Source organism: Lepus europaeus, chromosome 12, assembly GCF_033115175.1.
Source record: "Lepus europaeus isolate LE1 chromosome 12, mLepTim1.pri, whole genome shotgun sequence".
Lineage (NCBI taxonomy): Eukaryota > Metazoa > Chordata > Mammalia > Lagomorpha > Leporidae > Lepus > Lepus europaeus.
The window spans coordinates 58,831,803-58,851,563 of NC_084838.1; the positions used below are offsets into that span (position 1 = coordinate 58,831,803).

The 19,761-nt window shown below is 41.8% G+C and overlaps 1 protein-coding gene across 27 annotated transcripts in view; it reads left to right on the forward strand.

Annotated features, from left to right (window-relative positions):
• The window catches only part of BNC2 (basonuclin zinc finger protein 2), a 454,605-nt gene that overhangs the window by 417,373 nt on the left and 17,471 nt on the right, over window positions 1-19,761 (forward strand). For all 27 annotated transcript variants that reach the window (XM_062208177.1, XM_062208178.1, XM_062208176.1 and 24 more), the window contains one exon: window positions 17,397-19,366. In XM_062208177.1, coding sequence (XP_062064161.1) covers window positions 17,397-19,366 — 1,970 coding nt within the window. The remainder of the gene's footprint in view (window positions 1-17,396; window positions 19,367-19,761) is intronic.

The following is a 19,761-nucleotide window of genomic DNA, read 5'->3' on the forward strand; positions in this document are numbered from 1 at the left end:
GTTGAATTTACACAAGTCTCAAGTGGGTAGTTTTCAACAACAAAGAATTGGGTATGAGCATAGAGTAATTCTTATTTATGAAAAACATGTGTGAGGCAGCATTGTAGATGCTGTAGGAGTAGAAAAATGAGTATAGCCCTGTACCCAAGAGGCCAGTTATATGGTTACCCTAGTTTACATGTGACACAGTAACAGAATGGGCCTTCCAAGGACATCACAAGATTGAAGATAGGGTCCCTCTGAGAAGCGGGCCCCGTACGATGGTGGCTCCCCCACAGACTGATGGCAGTGTTCCAGGTGGAAGGGACAGAGTAAGCAAATAAGGGTGATGAGAATGCATGGTGTATTCACTGAAAGTTGTCCAGATCTGGTGCAGTGTCAGAGGTATATGAAAGAAGAAGGACAGTTCTTGAATGCCAACATTAAGGAATTTCAGCTTAAGATCATTTAGCCAAGGGGAGCCATCCAAGTTTATTTTGGAGGGAGGAGCTGTAATGTGATCATCAGAGCTCTTTAGGAAAAGGAGCTCTGGGCACACCATAGTGTAGTCAAAATGTGAGAGAGGCGAGTGAGTGAGTAAGAAAACTTAGGTTCTATTAAAATAATCCAGATAGATAATAACGTGAACCGTCACTCAACTGGCGAGAATCGATGGAAGGTACAGACAGGTATGTGACCAGACAATTGACTTAACCTAGGAATGGGTCAAAGGAAATTCAGCTTCAGGCTTGGATTTCAGAGAGAATAGCAGGAAATAGAGAAAGCAGTGGAAGGCACTCATGAGGGTTCATCCCCCAATGGCCACTGCGGCCGGTGCACCACTCTGATCCGAAGCCAGGAGCAAGGTGCTTCTCCTGGTCTCCCATGCAAGTGCAGGGCCCAAGCACTTGGGCCATCCTCTACTGCCTACCCGGGCCATAGCAGAGGGCTGGTCTGGAAGAGGGGCAACCAGAACAGAATCCGGCGCCCCAACCAGGACTAGAACCCGGTGTGCCAGCGCCACAGGCGGAGGATTAGCCAAGTGAGCCGCGGCACCGGCAGTAGTAGTTCTTTTTGAGCAACTGGTTACACTGACCTATATAGGGCAAATCCCTAAAGAAATGCTCAGAGGTGAAGTTTTCCTTGTAAATAGATTGAGCAAATGAAGGGGAGAAATGAGAAATAGCAGGAATGATGAGAAGATCAGCAGAGAATTCATGAATGGATAAATATAAAAAGTTATTTGCAGAAGTCAAATGATGGAAGGAAGTGAAGGTGCAGATGCACACATTTATATTTGTCCTGCGTCATTATTTCTGTGTCTGCTATTAAACAGTCTGATTTAGTTCTTTTATGCACTGCAGAGGCATTTACAGGATGCCAGCCATGCAAGAGACACTGTTGGACTTTGCTTTGTAGTTCTTTGTACACTGAAATTTATCTTTGATCCAGAAAGAGTTCAACATAAATGCAATATTCAATCCTGAAAGCATTTTCTAAGAACAACAGCTAATTTGCTGTTACTAGCAGAGAAAAAAATGGTGAGGACTAAACCTGAAAACATACACATACTGCTAAAGCTGCCATTCTCTTCCCTTTCCCCAGATGCCTTATGTACTAGTAATTGGGCTGCCAGTCTGCACCAGGGTTCCTGGGGACTGACTTTACATTCCTGTTGGAGACCTTGATAGTCAGAGCGGAGTGTTCAGTTCACAGAAAAATCTCTTCCCAGTTGATTAAAATCTGCTCAAACCCAGGGTGTGGCAGTGGGATGGACAGCTGTGCTGGAAGAAAGGGAAAACATGTAGAAAAGCACTGGGCTAAGTCAAAAGGGCTGACCCTTGTCCCACACAAGCTACCCACACTTCAGCCTCCTGGTATCAGGTGAGACACACACATTCCTCATTTGTAAAACAGAGTTGGCACCACATGATCTCTAAGCTGCCTCCGAGCTCCTCCATTCATGATATTAATAAATGTGGTCAGCATTGATTCATCTTGTCAGTGGGATACAAACATAATAAACCTGTGATAAAGAGACATGCATGAACCAGAAGGAGAAGCCAATAACAAGGGGCAGGTAATCCTGCTGGGGGAGGGGGGAGGAAAAGAGTAGAACAGGAAACATTTCATAGGTTCATCTCAGTGGGGCCTTGAAGGGTGCCAGGAAAGCTGAGGGATTCAGAAGCAGACATGACTTTGCAGTGTCGGATCACTTATGGCAAGTAGCTCTTGGGAACTGGAGCTTCGCTTCGGAGGTCCTGGCAGGAGTTGATATTCGAAAGGTGGGTCAGATCTATATCAAGGAGACTTCAAATGCCAGGTAAGGAGATTGACCGTTTACAAAAGGAAGCCACTGAAGGCTTGCTAGGAAGGGGAATGAAATAGTCTCAACCTCTGTTATTTTTGGGAATTTGTTGGAAGTGGATAATGAGTCTACTAAAGGGGTGAGTGTTTGGCTCAGAGATTGAGACATGGGTCACATGATCCCATGTAGGAGTGCTTTGGTTTGTTTCCCATCTCTGTTCCTGATTCTAGCTTCCTGCGAATGCACACCTGGTGGTAGCTGAAGTAGGTGGGTCCTTGCCACCCACATGGAAGACCAGTGTTGAGTTTCTGGCTCAGCCTCAGCTGTTGGGGGCATTTGGAGAGTGAACCAGCAGAAGAGAGATCTCTGTCTCTCTTTGTTTCTGTTTCTCCCTTCAAATAAATAAAATTTTAAAATGAGTAGAGAACCCCAGCTATTTCTGTATCTGTTCATACCCAGTTACCTTTTGGCAGTTGTGTTGATGCGTCTCGCTTTTTGTAACCAGCACTGTTTTTGCAAACTCTGTTTGTGTTTGTCTTCTTTGAAGTCACACCAAGAGTTTACCTCCTCTGATTAGCCCCTAAACGTACATTGATTTCCCCACGGCAAGCAGAGGGGAGAGTACCCCTAGGAAAGGGGAAAGGCATTCATTGTGTTACTGTTCTCTGCATCAATTCATTATACATCTCAAAACAACTGAAGGTGAAGGGTGTGACTGCTTGCTCACACATAGAAATGATACTGTTCAAGGAGATGAAAGTGTGAATTACCCTGATCATTGTCTATTCTATACATGTGTCGAATTACCATGCTTTAACCTATAAGTAAGTAAAAATGTTACTTGTCAATGAAGAAATAAAGATTATAAAAGAGTAACAAAATTCAACCATACAGGAAGTTATTTGGAAATTGAGTTTCCTCAGTCCAATAGCTGTAGATAGCCTAGGTAGTTAGAACAATCAGAACAGGTTTGTTAACCCCTTAGCAGTTGACACAGTTATCTCTGTCTTAACTGGACTCTCTTCCCTTTAACTGGAGAGACCGAAAGAAAAGAGCATGATGAGGTGCTTCCATTTTAGCCTGCAGCACCTGCTTGGTGGAAGCTGCATTGCCTGAACACAGAATGGACAGTAAGATCCATCCTTGGGGACCAGAGCCCTAGGGGTTGTGCTTAGAATCCATCAGGCCCCTGGGCTAGGCCTGTCAACTCTGCCTTTCATGTTTTCCCTTCCTTTTGCTGCCGCTTTTTCTTCCAGCCTGTTCCACCAGTGCACCAGGAGGTACTGTATGTGTGTGCATGCAAGCTTACACTAAACAGCTTCATCATCCGTACTGTGAGCCCCTCCTTACAAACCCGCAGCTGTCATAAGGCCGTGTGATGCACGAGTTCTACCCTCCCAACTAATTGAGAGTTGAAAGCCATCCTTCAGCTTGGGGTGGCTGTGTTATCTTATACTTGCCAGTTATCAGCCACCTTGGTGTCATCAAATGGAGGCATTTTGAATGTTTTACATTTCAAAAGGTTTTAAGATACTCATTAAATGGCAGCCATCTCAGGAAGCCAGATGTTTCTGCCCATGCTCTAGCAAACATTTATTTATCCAATAATCTGCAGAATCATAGATTTCAGATTAAAAACAAGGTCTTCCAGATTATCTCCAGCTGACCTGATCTTTTTTTTTTTTAATTTAAAGATGTTCATATTGTCCTAATTTTCCCTGTAAATTGTATCAGAGCAGATGTAGTCACCCTAGTACAGCAATGGACTAAACTAATTTCATTGACGTAAACATTGTTAAACAATTTCAAATGCAACTTTGGAAACAGTGTTTCTGAACCTGTTTAATAATGTTTAAAAATGCATCAATGAAATTGGCTTAGCCTGTGGCCTTTATTACATTATCTGTTCTCAATTACATAGATTCTGTGTTTTATGTCTGGACTAGTTATAAGTAACCGAAAAAAATGATCCCAGCTGGAGAGTGTGGCTTATCCCTAACCCATTTAATTTGATTTAAAATTGATAAACCTTGGAAAATTCTTCCAGAATGCCCTATCAGCTATTAAATAATAGGAAATGCATTCAGGAGGTCAGACTGGCATTACTATTTCAGGTTTTTATTTTTTTTTTCCTTTTATCCCCATTGCTTTTCACCTTCCACTCACCCTTAGCCCCATTGTTGTGACTTCACTGCCACATTCCAAGCTATCAGCCCTGAAATGTAACATAAAACATTAAATACATTTGTACTAATTGTGATCTGCTAAAATTCAAGCTCCACACCGAAGGTTTTTTGATTTTCATTTCAGGAGTAGTATTTAAGTGATGACATGCAGTAATTTGTTCATTCTTCTGTCAGTATGATTTACAAGGCAATGGCAGATAAACATAGCAATACAAGATTCATTTACGGTGACACAATGGCAGAGACACAGAGCAGAACCCTGCCTATGAGATAAAGTGGACTGAGTGACTTATGCAGTAATTAGGGGATAATTGTCATTAACCTCACAAACAGTAGTTTACCCATATTGTTTAAAAGGCTCCAGGATGCGTAATGACAAGGTAATCTGTCAAAGCGCTAGGGGGAAATATTAATAAGATTTGTGCAAGCCTGGATAGAAAATATGCAGAAAGCGGCCACATTAAGCTAATTGGTGGATGAATATACACTTGTAAAAGTGCTTCTAATGGCACGTTTGCTGCTCTCCAAATGACGACCGTTAATGTGGAGAAGTGGGCTGCTTGGAAAGTCAGGACTGCTGGGACAAGGGGTATTAGGCTTGCAGACGCTGTTATTGCCTGGTGCTCCGTAATGTCGGCTTCTCCTTTCATCCTTCCTTGTTTGGAACTTCTGAGTTTTTCCTTACAGTAACATACATTGACTGTTTACTCCGACTATGCTGTTTTTGATCTGTATGTATTCAGTCAGCCATCGACCCCAAATCACCTCTTTTTTTTTGTGGCCAAATAAAATATATAATCTCTACCTTGGTAGCCGCTCATAAATATATAGAAACACAAACTATTAATGCATGCATGGATTGATAATTATGTGCACATGTGTATGTGTGGGTGCATTTTATAGGCACACACTTAATCTGAACAATCAGAGGAAAGTGTATCCATCAACAGCCTTGTGTATGTTACAAGTAATAATGTTTCCTTCCCTGATGAATGCTAGAGCAGGAAATTAATCTTGGTGTTCTACTGCTAGTCCTACACCCAGAGAAGAACAAAGTCAAGTCTCCCAGTACATCTTTCTGTTCAATCACACCTTCAGTCCTCTGTGTGTTTTACGGAATACTCAGTCCTCGCTCTTTTATGGAATACTGCCTAGTGAGTGCTCCTTCCCTCTCTCCCCTTGCTCCCTCACTTCCTAATGAAAATGTTAAAGTTCCTTAGGGTTCTTCAATCAGAGTCAGCTGCGGAGTAATTCAAAGTATAACACATAAAGTAGAATCATCCATGCAAGCTTTGGATGCTGTATACTCGGATTAAGAATTTTGGTTGCACAAATAAAACTTCAGAGGTTGGGGACTTGGATTGTTGCAAGGTTTTGGCTTGTACCTGATGCATGAAGTCTCCACCAGAAAGAAACAATTTTTTTGCACCCGTTTTGGCTGTTTACCAGACGCTGTAGGAAAGCGCATCAGGAAGCGCCAGCATCTCTGGCATTCGTGTTTCGAAATGAACCACGCAGCACAGCCTCACAAGTACATGCACTCCCTACAAATACGGCAGCAGAAAGTGGCTCTGGAAGGAGAGGTGAGCTAGGGAATGCAGATGTCAAAGCAAAAATGTCAGAAAGGGCTCTGCTGAGCTCTGCTGATTGCACAGCAAGCAGACTTTAGGACTGTCCTCAGACTCGGGCTTTCTCTTGATGTCTGAGGGGAGAAGAAAACAGGGATCAGCCTTCACTGCCCGCCATTTCTAGTGCTTTCTCTGAGCATTTCAAACTGGGGCTTTGCCACCCTGAACTGTAGAACCATTTACCCGCTAGGATCTCAGGGACCATTTCTGAGTGTGGCACTTGTGTCTACTTAAAAGGTTTGACTGTATACAAAAGCTGCTGTTACTTGGAACTGCAAAGATCTCTTGAAGACCTCAGAGATCTACCTACTTGGCTTTATTACTGTGTAACAGATTTACCTGGGAGTAGCTGAATCTTCAAGTTGTAGAATTTTCACAAACCCTGCTAGGGTTGGGGTATTTCCAAGGACTCTTGGGGACTTGTTTGGGAGTTTTGCTAGTTTTCGAGCAAAGCTTTCGTTTAAACTGATCATTGAATTGACCAGCAGTCAGAAATAATCCAGGAGAATTAGTATTTCTAATCACGTTAGAGATAAGCAGCTCCAGACAGAAACATCAAGGGGAACATCCAGGATACAGGATCACACAGGGACTGTCAGATAAAGGCATGCTTTTGGTCATACATACACAGAACTCTAAAAGCAAGCTTGGCTAGACAAGATGCTTAAAAGTAAAAATACCTGCCTGGTGTTCAGAGCATTTTAATTGAAATGATTTGTGTGTCCAGATTCTAGGCACAGAACCCTGGAATTTGAAAGCCAGTTTTAGTAAAGCTGAGAAATTTGATTAAGGCTCTTGTTTACCCATGAGCAGTGAACCTTGGTGCTGCAGGTTTCATGATCACACAGCCTGGACTTTGACAAGAGCAAGAAGACTGGAACTTTGGGGTCATTCACTCGTGTTCCCAACTTCATTTTACTCTAAGGTTGAATATGTGTAATTATATTCAACATAATCAAAATTGGCAACTTTTAAGATACAAATTCTGTTTTAGTCTTCAGGTATAGAATTAGATATTCTGTGTTAAAGTTAAGGACTCAAGGATAATTTTATATTAAAATTTGTTATGGTAGGAATGAATACACACTAGATTTGGGGTTTTCTATTTTAAAACTGATATTTCCAAAGATACTGTTATTAAGTATCAAAATGTATTTTACCTTTAAAATGTTCAAATTTGATTTAAAATGGAGCTAGATAACTTCAAAAATACTTATGAATCTTTGCAATGCTAGTCTAGACATTGCAGAAAGTAATTTACTCTTCCAATTTTTTTTTATATGCCAAAGCAAGGCACCTGTTTTATTTATGTGCAAACAGTGCACATAGAAGAAATGCATATGGCTGGTTTTAAGCTAAATGACCTAAAATTCTTGGGTGCTGAGAAGAAATCCGGACAGGCCTTTAATAGAGCTTAATAGAAGCTTCTCTGATAAAGTATGTTGTAACCCCAGAGTGATCTGTCATAATCAGTTTTTAAAAATGCTGCACTGACTGTTATTGAGGGAAAAGGGGATAGTATTCGATGAATTGTATATTCTTATCTGGTCCATAATCAAAAACAACTGCAACAAAGTGAAATTTTTCCATCCAAAGTTGAACAATATGTTTTTAAATTCACAGGAACCATCTAAATAGAGTGACCTGCTGTTGTGATAGTGTTAATTTTGGTTAGAGAGGTGATCATTTGGGGAGGATGTTTTATTCAACTTATCATTAACTGTTTTCTTTTAAAAAATACTTTTTTTCACTGTGAAAAATATTTCCAAATATGGATCAAAAAATAAATTACAGAAATTTGTTTGTGGAAAAAATATATCAAAGCTAGTACGTAAACATCACTTAAAGTTACAGTGTTACTTATTCCCTCTGCTACCCATTGTATTCAGGGGCCGTGCTCTGTACATTCGAGTGTCGTCCAAGGAGAGACATGATGTTGACTCTGTACTTTTTTTTTTTTTTTTGCAAATAATTTTATGTATCTCGTGTCAATCTATCACCATTCTCTAAGGTCAAGCATTCTGAGGTTAATATATGGGAAGACTGAACCAAGAACTGCAGCCTCTGTGTTCTTGTGCATGCTTGTGTACATGTACATATGTGTGAAAAGTAGCTCTTTTAAAACATCAGCCTGTATGTGCAAACAGTGTTTATAGGGAGACAAGTTCAGTGCTAGCATGCCAGCTAACAGGGACTAATACGATTTTCATCTTGGTAGAAAACTTTGCATTTAAGAATTTTCGAAGAGCTCCAACATTCTAACCCATATTTGTCCTGTGGCCTGTAGGACAGAGAAGGAATAGAACAAGAGATGTCAATTCATATTGTAATCTTCACATGCTGCATTTACCCATCAGCTTCTGCAATCAGAGGAGTCTGCTATATGCTGAACTCAAACATTTGTTCACTGTATCAAAGACTGCCTTGAGTCGATAGGGAAAGCACACTCCTATTTGTTTTTTGAAAGAAATTTTCCCACGGATAACAAGTAAAATCCAGTCTTGATTCTTACTTAGAAGACCTTCTGTCTGTGCCACACCCTGATGATTCTTTCTCCTGGGACATTTCTGTCCTAGAGAGGAGAGGAGGGAGCACGGAGGTGATTGGCCAATATTGTATTTTAAAGGAAAAGTGATGCTCTTGAGAAATTCTGTAAAATACAAATTTCCAAATCATGGAAATCGAGTAGGGTTTTCATTACCCAAAACAAATGTTGATTTTTTTTTAAATAAAGTCTAATTTGAACCATTTGGTGCAATCATAGTATGAATGAGTGTTTCATTCTGCCTTACAGATATTACAGTTGTTTCAGCTGGCCTCCTGGAATCCTGGAAAAGCACAGTCACATAAAAGAGCTTTGTGTGAACAGAGAATGGCCAAATTTTGTTACTTACACAACCAAGCTTCTCTGCTGGAAGTGGTGTAAGCTACTGGTGCATCTTTCTCAGGCAGTGCCCAGCAAGAAATATGTTTAAATGTAAATCTGCTAAAATAAATAAGCATACCAAGTTCTTTTCCCACATAATTTCAAGTGTTTCTCAGAAATTATCACAACATTGCTTGAAAAATTTCCCTAAGTACTTCCCAGAATCTATCATTTTCAGTAAGAATTTTTTTATGTTACCATTTGTATGCATCTCCCTCTTCTTGCCTGTTTATATATACTCTTACACCCCATGCAGACACACAGACATTATGACCCATGTACAACACTTAAGAATGCCAAATTCAATCAAAGAGTGGAACATAATGTACAAAATAAGGAAAAAATTGGCTCTGAAAGAAGTGCTGAGCACCCAGACCTGTTTAATGTTTGGACTAAAAATGTCAAAATTTGACCTTCTTTTAGAATGACAATTTAAAGTTGAAATATCTGATACATGTGGATCTCTCTTAGCTATAAGACAGGTAACTGAGGGCAAGATTTGCCATGGGGGTTAAGATGCCACTGAGGAGGCCTACGTCCCATATCAGAGTGTTTGGGTTCCAGTCCTGGCTCTGCTCCCAATCCCAGCTTTCTGCTTCCTGCTAATGCATACCCTGGGTGACAACAAGTGATGGCTCCAGTGGTTGGGTCCCTGCCACCCTTGTGGGAGACCTGGACTGAGTTTCAAGCTCCTGGTTTCTACTTGGCCCATCTCTCTTTGCCATTCAAATAAATCAGTGCATTTTCAAAACTAAGTAAATAAAATAGGTAACTTGTCCTCCTACCAGCTTTTTAGGAGAGATGAGGTAGAGAGAGCTTGTTTTTTTTTTTTTTTCTTTAAAGCAGTTTGGCACGTGCAAAGGCTCCTTTTCTACACAGTATCTCCCTCAAACTCCTGTTACAGTCACCACTCAAAACCAGCTCTGTCCAACCCACAGGTAACATCCAGGAGCTCTCTGCTTGATGACCCTCTTGGGAGTGCCCTTGTTTGTGTCAGCGGAGATAACAGGCTAAGCCTATCACTTGCTCCGCAAGTGAACCAGAAGTTTCATAACATACCTCCTGATTTCTGAATCATGTCCACCTAACCAGGAGGCAAGTGGGGACAAGTGAAGGTGGTTTATCAACTTCTCACAATGTGTTAGTGAGGCTGTGTACATGGTCCATGCCAGCCACACATCAATGTTAGCTCTGTAGAAAAGCAGTCCTAAAGTTTTATAATTACAAACCCCATTGTAAAAATATATGAGCATGTACTTGGTCATTTGTAAAGCTGTTTCTAAATGGGTAATATACTATTCTATACAAGATCTTAGCAAAAACTCATCTTCAGGGGTAAAAAATAAATAGAAAAGCTCCTGTTTACTTCCCATGTCTTACATATTGTACTAATAGGAGAGACTGGAAACATGTGTTTGTGTTCTGGTCATGATATAAAGCAGGAGACCAGAAGTTAGACAGCCTGTAAGTGGTGGAAAGCTGTAAATGTTGGATAATGGGTGTGAGATTTCATGCATTTTACATGATTTAATTTTAGAGTTAAGCTTCATTGAGGTATACTTCACATACATTAAAATCTACCAACTTTTTTGATTTTTTTCTTTAAGATTTATTTGTTTATTTGAAAGGCAGAGTTATGGAGAGAAAGAGATCTTCCATCTGCTGGTTCACTTGCTCCAGATGACCAAAAGAGCTGGAGCTGGGCTGATCCTAAGCCAGGAGCCAGGAGCTTCTTCCAGGTCTCCCATGTAGTTTGGCCATCTTCTACTGCTTTCCCTGGTACATTATCAGGGAGCTGGATCAGAAGTGGAGCAGCCAGCTGGGACTCAAACCAGCAACCATGTGGGATGCCGGCACCATGGGTGGCCGCTTTACCCACTACCCCACAGCTCCAGCCCCAAATCTTCCAACTTTAGGTGCACAGTCTATAATAAAGTCAGAGAAACATCACGGCTTTGATGTAGAATATTCCCATCACCTCCAAAAGGTTCCCCAGTGTTCTTTTTGCAGTCAATCCATTCCACCACCCTCAGCATTTGGCAACCACTAATTTGCTTTCTGTTTCTATTAGCTTACTTTTCCAGATTTCCACGTGACTGGAATGGTAGCATAGATAGTCTTTAGCTTATGTCTTTTCTCATTCTTAGCATGATGCTTTTGAGTCATCCCTGCTATAGCGTGTATCAGGAGTTAATGCCTAACTCTAATTGCCCAGTAGTCTTCTATTATATAGATATCCCACAAATTGTTTACCCTTAAGACTTAACATCTAGAAAACCTGGAGAAGTTTATGATTTAAGTTTTTCATAGCATTATTTCGTCAATTTTTAACTCAGCAGTTACTAGTAAGTTTCACCTGTCAAAGTGAGACAGGTTTGAAATTTGCTAAATTCCATGCCTTCTACCCAGCCTATTCCTCTTGCTTTCATTTATGCATTTGTTCAGAAGGAGAAAGGCAAGAAAATTCCAATGGGAAGCTGGTCATGAAAATAAAATTGCCTATGCAGTTATGATGTATCTTAAGAAACCAGGCTGTGCAAATCTAGACATGAAATCAAAAATACGTCTTGTAATCTTCTGATTTTGTTCTGGGTAGTCAGCAGTGCCTATAGCTCTGTGTCATTTGGTATTTTTAGCTTTTAATAATTTTAGGATTTTCCTTCAAATTACCCATTAAATATAACTGGGAAGAAGTTCATAGACTGGAATGGAAAACAAGTCATTCTGTGTTTATGACTTTTTAGTAATCTGAAATCGTCGAGGCCCACCATGAGCATAGGCATGCTTGTTCTTAGAGCGTGCCTGGGCTTACTGGACATTCTCCTTCTCCCAGCACCTCCTGTTTGGCCTCATTTCCGTCTTTTCACATCATATCCCTCTCTACTATCCTTCTCCCCAAATAAGAGAAGACAAAGGAGCCTTATTTTACTTTAATTTTAAAACTACAAGTCATAGACATGTTGTGATGTGAAAAGGGACTCAAATAAAACCATGTAAACCATCACAGTTGGTCCTGCCATGAAAAAAGTGTTTAGAACTCAACTCTGCAGGGCCATGTCGGAGCTAGTGCCAGATTTTGATGAATGAAAACCACCAGTTCTGACAAAAATAATCGAAGGAGGTCTTTTCATTTGAAGTGCTTAGATGCAAATATTTTAAATGTTTTCTACTTTTTCTAAACCCAGTAAAATTGGTTTGGAAGTCTGGATTATTTGGTGTTACTCAAGTTTCCATTAGTAGTATACCCAGTTATTTTCACAAGAAATCAATACTTATCATAATATATTGCATTTAACTTAGCAGGGTAAATAAAAAAAAATTTAACAACATTTCCCAGCCTGAAGTGCTAAGGGTCAGTGAACTCTGGTTGCAAATGGGAATGCCTGGAAGAACTGCCTTGCCAGCTGTAAAATGGCAGAGCAGAGCCAAGAGTCCAGTTACCTGCTCTGTGGTGTTAGTCATGCACGAGACCCCTGTCCTGGTATAGGCTGGAAGGCAGCCAAGATCTGCACACTGGCCTGACAGAATGTTTCTTTTGTGGTGTTTCTTTGACAATATCTTTTTATGACTCTTCCTCACTTTGGTAAAATTTATTTGGTCATCTGTACTTCTCTAACTATCTGTAGGGAGGAATAGTTTTTGTTTTTCCCTCTAATCAGTTTTGAGTCAATGATTAAGTTACATACAATAAAATAAATCACTCAAAAATACTATCGTGCCTTTAGTTGTCGCAGCAATGTCAGATTGTCTTAAAGGTTTCCAAATGCTTACTCTCAATTACTTGCAGGCAGGCTTTGGTTTTTTGGTCTTTAAAAAAAAAAAAAAAAACCTGACAGTGGTCCACTGTGAATAACACACAGAGCAGTCACGAAGTTCTTGCCTTCCCTGGAGAAGCTTAAGCCAGTGTTTGAGAATCACTGCACCAGACCATGCTTATTTCTGTCACAAAGATCTTTAGAAAAACCCCGGGCCTTTTTCCCTTTGATGGTTTCTAAACTCCCTTCAACCAGTTTATCCCTGGCTACACTAACACTGGTAGCCGTTCTTAACAAGGAGCTTGCCAACTCCTGACGTTGCCTAAGACATCCACTTGGGTTCTGGTGGCAGTTTCTCCGTTTGTGAATGTAAGGGTACTAGATGATCTTGATCAAATATGAATGATGACTTCTTTGGGAAGAACTGTGACAGTTCACATTATCTGAATTGAGAGGGGGTCTTGTTGGGGGGACACCAGGTTGAGTGTGGTTGTAGATAATTGTGCTGTTCTGAAGCACAATTCTCTGCAAATATGTTGAGTTGTATGCTTTATGAGTATAAACTGCTACCTCTGTTACCTCTCTTATGAATCAGTCTGTTAGCAAAGTTCTAGATCTTGCTTATCTGGGCCTCTTACACCAGAAGTAAGTGGTTTAATGAAACAGTCTCCATTCTAGCAGAGACAGCTCCTCAGGACTAAGAGATGATCTGAAAGGCCGTGGTTTCAGAAATAGCAGCAGGCATTGTGATGGGCCAAGAGGAAAGAGAAACCATATGGGACAGTGGTGAACTGTTGGGAAAGGGAACAGGAGGATGATGGCAATGAGATGCCTTGGGTGGGTCTGATCGGTTGCTGTGGTTTCTAGGCTCATTGTAATACCAGAGGCTGCCAGATGTGTACGTACATTATTGACACGCAGATTTAGGTGCAGGCTACCTGTGATTTAGGTGAAGGCTACATGGGGAAAAGATGACTGTGCATTGCTCAGTCAATTCCCTCTGGGCCACAGTAATATGATTTAATCACTACAGTTGGTTTGATTCAGTGCATATTTGTTATTCATTTGAATGTTTTTTTTTTTTTTTAGAAAAAGCAGCTCTGACACATACATGGCCATTCTTCATAAGGTTCATGCATGCCAGTATCCTTCCTCCTCCTGTAGATAAAGTTGGTCTGCAGAACAGATATTTTTGCACAGTTGTGTGCAGAGGTTCTGCCCAAGAAACAATGCACAGTGAAAACATCATGTGAGAACAATCACGAGTAGATTTGATGGTAAAAGATGGTGTAAAGAGGAGATCCCAGTGCTCCAGAGGACAAGCTCAAATCCTTGCCATCACAAAGCAGGGAGACACTGCGTGAACTGAGGGCTAGAATTTCAGGGCTCAAGACCCAGACCCCCAGTGAACACCCTGGCAAGCTGTATTACCTTTCTTCACCTCTGATTTCTAATCATCTGCTAAATACCTTGCAGAGTACTAGGAACTTCGATGGGTTTCCAATGAGATAGTGTCTATAAACACAACATATTTCTCTGTTACCTATAATACCAACATCCCCCTACTCAAAAATGGCAATTGCAGGATTCTGGAATCATCTGGTGTTGCTGTGTACTGACATCATGATGTGACTCTCCTCTGCACACAGTTGTGCAAAAATATCTGTTCTATTTTTTTAACTTTTATTTAATGAATATAAATTTACAGTGTACAGCTTATGGATTACAGTGGCTTCCCCCTCCCATAAGTTCCCTCCCACCCACAACCCTCCCCTCTCCCACTCCCTTTTCCCTTCCATTCACATCAAGATTCATTTTCAATTCTCTTTATATACAGAAGATCAATTTAGTATACATTAAGTAAAGATTTCAACAGTTTGCACCCACATCAAAACACAAAGTGAAACATACTGTTTGAGCACTAGTTATAGCATTAAATCACAATGTATAGCACATTAAGGACAGAGATCCCACATGAGGAGCAAGTGCACAGTGACTCCTGTTGTTGACCCAACAAATTGACACTCTAGTTTATGGCGCCAGTAACCACCCTAGGCTCTCGTCATGAGTTGCCAAGGCTATGGAAGCCTTCCAAGTTTGCCGACTCTGATCATATTTAGACAAGGTCATAAAAAGACAGGGTGAGGATAGTAACCAATGATCCTAAGAGTGGCATTAACCAGGTCTGAACAATTATACAGCATTAAGTGGGGAAGAGGACCATCAGTACACACAGGTTGGGAGTAGAGCCATTGGTGGTAGAGGTTATGATTACGAAGGAATTAGGCCCAAGTGCACTAGACAGGGTCTAGAACAACGAAAATATCTGTTCTGCAGACCAACTTTATCTACAGGAGGAGGAAGGATACTGGCATGCATGAACCTTATGAAGAATGGCCATGTTTGTGTCAGAGCTGCTTTGTATGAAAAAAAAAATCATTCAAATGAATAACACATATCCACTGAATCAAACCAACTGCAATCATTAAACCATATTACTGTGGCCCAGAGGAAATTTTCTATCCAAAGGCTGAAGAGAGACTTTGCCATGGCAGAAATAGTGCTGTCCCTTAAATCCCACATCCTGCTTCCTCCACTAGTATAACATCTTACATACTCAGAAATGTTAGAACCAGGAATTATTTTTATAAGCTTATCTTTTAATTCCACTTTTCTTTGAATGTTTTTAAATATGTATTTATTTTCATCTTTATTTAAAGGGCAGACGGAGAGGGGCACAGAGACAGACCGAGAAAGATCTTGCATCCATTGGGTTGCACCCCACGTGCATGCAATGGCCAGGCTGAAGCCAGGAGCCCAGAACTCCATCTGGTAGCAGGGACACAAGTACTTGGGTTGTAATCTGCTGTCTCCCAGGGCATGAATTAGCAAGGAGCTGAACTGGAAGTGGAGCTGAGACTCGAGCCCAGGCATTCTGACATGGGAAGCGGCTGTCTCAAGTGGTGACATTAGCGCTGCACCAGATGCCCATCCCAAAATTGGGAAACCACGATTGACAGTGCTATCACCTAATCTGGAGACCCTGTTCAAATTTTTGCCAGTTTTCCTACCGATTTACTTTTTCTGGTCTAGGATCACACAATTGTGTCTTCTTATTCCCCTCTTATCTATTACTATTGTTTATTTAAAAAAAAAATCTTTCCGACCCTTTATGGTGTGAAGGATACTATCCACTGTTCTGTAGAATGTCCCTCCATTCTGGTTTGCCTCATGTTCTATCCTGATTAGCAGGAGGTTGTAAACTCTTGAGGACTGTGCCATCTAAGCACTGAAGTGCCCCTCTCTGGGACTCATCATGAGGTCCATGGTGTCACTGTGACTCACACCAGTCATGTTAAATCTGAATCTTTGATTCTTAGGTTCTCTGATTCTTAGGATCTCCGTTGTACAATTGTGATTTTTCCTCTTTGTAATTGATAAGTATCTTGTCATTTTGGTTTTATGCTTTCTTAAATTGATGGTCAGCATTGGAGCCAGTGTCACTCACAGAGGATTGCAATGTGTCCTGTCCTGGTACCCTGGAAAATCATGGAGTCATTATTGCAGTGAATAGATTTCTCTCGATCCATGCTGCAATGGACTGCCTGACATTATAGTGCAGGATTTTTAAGTCCTACCTCCAGGCAAATCTCATAGTTACTAGCAAAAATGAAAGTGTGAAATGCTTTTTAATGTATATTTAACAACACATAGTCTGGTGATTACTGATGTGTAGTCTCCATGGACTCCCTTGGCTATCAGAGGAGGATGCTGAGACAACTTTTCACACATTTATTCTATCTAAACCCATCACATGTTTACTTTTCACATATCTATGACTGTCATTGATAACAAGATCATAAAATGTCAACTACTTTCAGTCTACCTCAGGCTTTGAATCATAGGATTACAAGAAGTTTTGAGGAAAAGTACAATTACTTTTTACATGTGATGTTGTTCTTATTCTGCTTTATGAAGTGCCTACTGTTAAATGGTACTAAAATATAGCCATGTAAAAGATGCAGCTTGGTTTTGGGAGTCTGAGGGGGTAATGCTACTTTATTCATCTTTTTGATTCAGAAATTCACATAACTCCTATTTAAAGGACTTTTCAACACTGAATCCAGTATCATGTCTGCTTGTGTTGGAGAAGTAAATTTTACAAAATGCACTTAATTCCTTCCTATGGTGTCACTGTGTAATAAGGATTAAGGTACCATTTTTTTTTTTTTTGCATTTATACTGGGTTGCACAGCAAGAGTTCACGTCTTATACTAATATATGCTAAATAGTTGCATAGTATATAGATCATTGTTGTTAAAATAGCAGTACTGAAGGCATTTTGGATCACAGAGCCCCAGTGGTCTCCATTGTGTTTGCTTTGACATTATTAAACTCAACCTGTTTCTCTAACTGTGACTCTAATTACTACATTTGCATGGCAGAAAAGTTTGCTTTGTGGGTTGACTTTTATTAACAGAGCTTGCATGTTGTTTTCTGCTCCCGCTCTCAGTGCTTCGTGAGCAGACAGAGCACCTTCAGTTGCATGAATAATTATGCACAATCAATAAGTTTTTGTGTTTGTCTTTGTTGTTTCTTTGATGTGGCCTGTAGGATGCTGCCGGCAAGGTGCTGGACCGCTGGGCCATCATGTCTCGAGAAGAGGAAATCATCACCCTTCAGCAGTTTCTGCGGTTTGGAGAAACCAAATCCATCGTGGAGCTGATGGCAATTCAGGAGAAAGAAGGGCAGGCCGTGGCTGTGCCGTCTTCAAAGACAGACTCAGACATAAGGACTTTCATTGAGAGCAATAATCGCACCAGGAGCCCCAGCCTCCTCGCTCACTTAGAGAACAGCAATCCTTCCAGCATTCATCACTTCGAAAACATCCCCAACAGCCTTGCGTTTCTGCTTCCATTCCAGTACATAAACCCTGTGTCAGCCCCTCTGCTGGGGTTGCCTCCGAATGGGCTCCTGTTAGAACAACCAGGACTGCGGCTGAGGGAGCCCAGCCTGTCAACCCAGAACGAATATAATGAGAGCAGCGAATCCGAAGTATCTCCCACACCTTATAAGAATGATCAAACGCCCAACAGAAATGCCTTGACCAGCATCACTAACGTGGAACCCAAAACCGAGCCAGCCTGCGTCTCCCCCATTCAGAATTCTGCCCCAGTCAGCGATCTGTCCAAAACTGAACACCCAAAAAGCTCCTTCCGGATTCACCGAATGAGAAGGATGGGGTCGGCCTCCAGGAAAGGAAGAGTGTTCTGTAATGCATGTGGGAAGACATTCTATGACAAAGGTACTCTGAAAATTCATTATAATGCTGTTCACCTGAAGATCAAACACCGATGCACCATCGAAGGTTGCAACATGGTCTTCAGCTCTCTCCGAAGCCGTAATCGCCACAGTGCAAACCCCAACCCCCGCCTTCACATGCCTATGCTAAGGAACAACCGAGACAAGGATTTGATCCGTGCCACGTCGGGAGCTGCCACCCCTGTCATAGCAAGTACAAAATCAAATCTCACTCTCACAAGCCCTGGCCGGCCCCCGATGGGCTTCACCACTCCCCCACTAGACCCAGTCTTACAGAATCCTCTCCCTAGCCAGCTGGTATTTTCTGGGCTAAAGACTGTACAACCAGTTCCTCCATTTTATAGAAGTTTACTCACTCCTGGGGAAATGGTGAGTCCTCCAACCTCCCTCCCAACCAGCCCCATCATTCCAACCAGCGGTACCATAGAGCAGCACCCCCCACCACCCTCTGAGCCAGTAGTGCCAGCAGTGATGATGGCCACCCATGAGCCCAGTGCCGACCTGGCACCCAAGAAAAAGCCCAGGAAGTCAAGCATGCCTGTGAAGATCGAGAAGGAAATCATTGACACGGCCGATGAGTTTGACGATGAAGACGATGACCCCAATGATGGCGGCGCCGTGGTCAATGACATGAGCCATGACAATCATTGCCACTCCCAGGAGGAGATGAGCCCAGGCATGTCTGTGAAGGACTTTTCTAAGCATAACAGGACCCGGTGCATTTCAAGGACTGAAATCAGAAGGGCTGACAGCATGACTTCGGAGGACCAGGAGCCCGAGCGAGACTATGAAAATGAGTCTGAGTCTTCGGAGCCCAAGCTAGGCGAGGAGTCCATGGAGGGGGATGAGCACATTCATAGTGAGGTGAGCGAAAAAGTCCTGATGAACAGTGAGAGGCCCGATGAGAACCACAGTGAGCCCTCCCACCAGGACGTCATCAAGGTGAAGGAAGAATTCACAGACCCCACGTACGACATGTTTTACATGAGCCAGTATGGACTGTACAATGGTGGCGGGGCCAGCATGGCTGCCCTGCACGACAGTTTTACATCGTCTCTGAATTATGGCAGCCCTCAGAAGTTCTCCCCAGAAGGGGACCTGTGTTCTAGCCCAGACCCCAAAATCTGTTATGTGTGCAAGAAGAGTTTCAAAAGCTCCTACAGCGTGAAGCTTCACTACAGGAACGTTCACTTAAAAGAGATGCACGTGTGCACGGTGGCTGGCTGCAACGCCGCCTTCCCCTCTCGCCGAAGCAGAGACAGGTCAGTAAATCTCCATTGGCTGCTCCCGCTGGGGGCGGGGGGGTGCCAGTTTCAGTCATGTTGGATTTCACATTGAAAAATCCAACTGAGATGTTTCTGATGCACAGTGACCATGTGATAACTCAGCTGCTTGCTTACGAAGGGTCCTTGCTGTTGGTGCTTGCTGTGATTAAGCATGCAGAGTCATTTGCCATTTACCCGGTCATGCACGCCATGTTTCTCTGTGTGCTGTGTACATGTGTGTGTAAGTATGTGTTTCCATGCATCTAGGTGTGAACCAATTAACTATGTACACAATTCCCTGCTTTCCCATGATCTTCACTTAGAAGCCGCAGCTTCTGTTTTTTATATATTTATATATATATATATAAAATATATTTCTGCTTTGCCTTGTG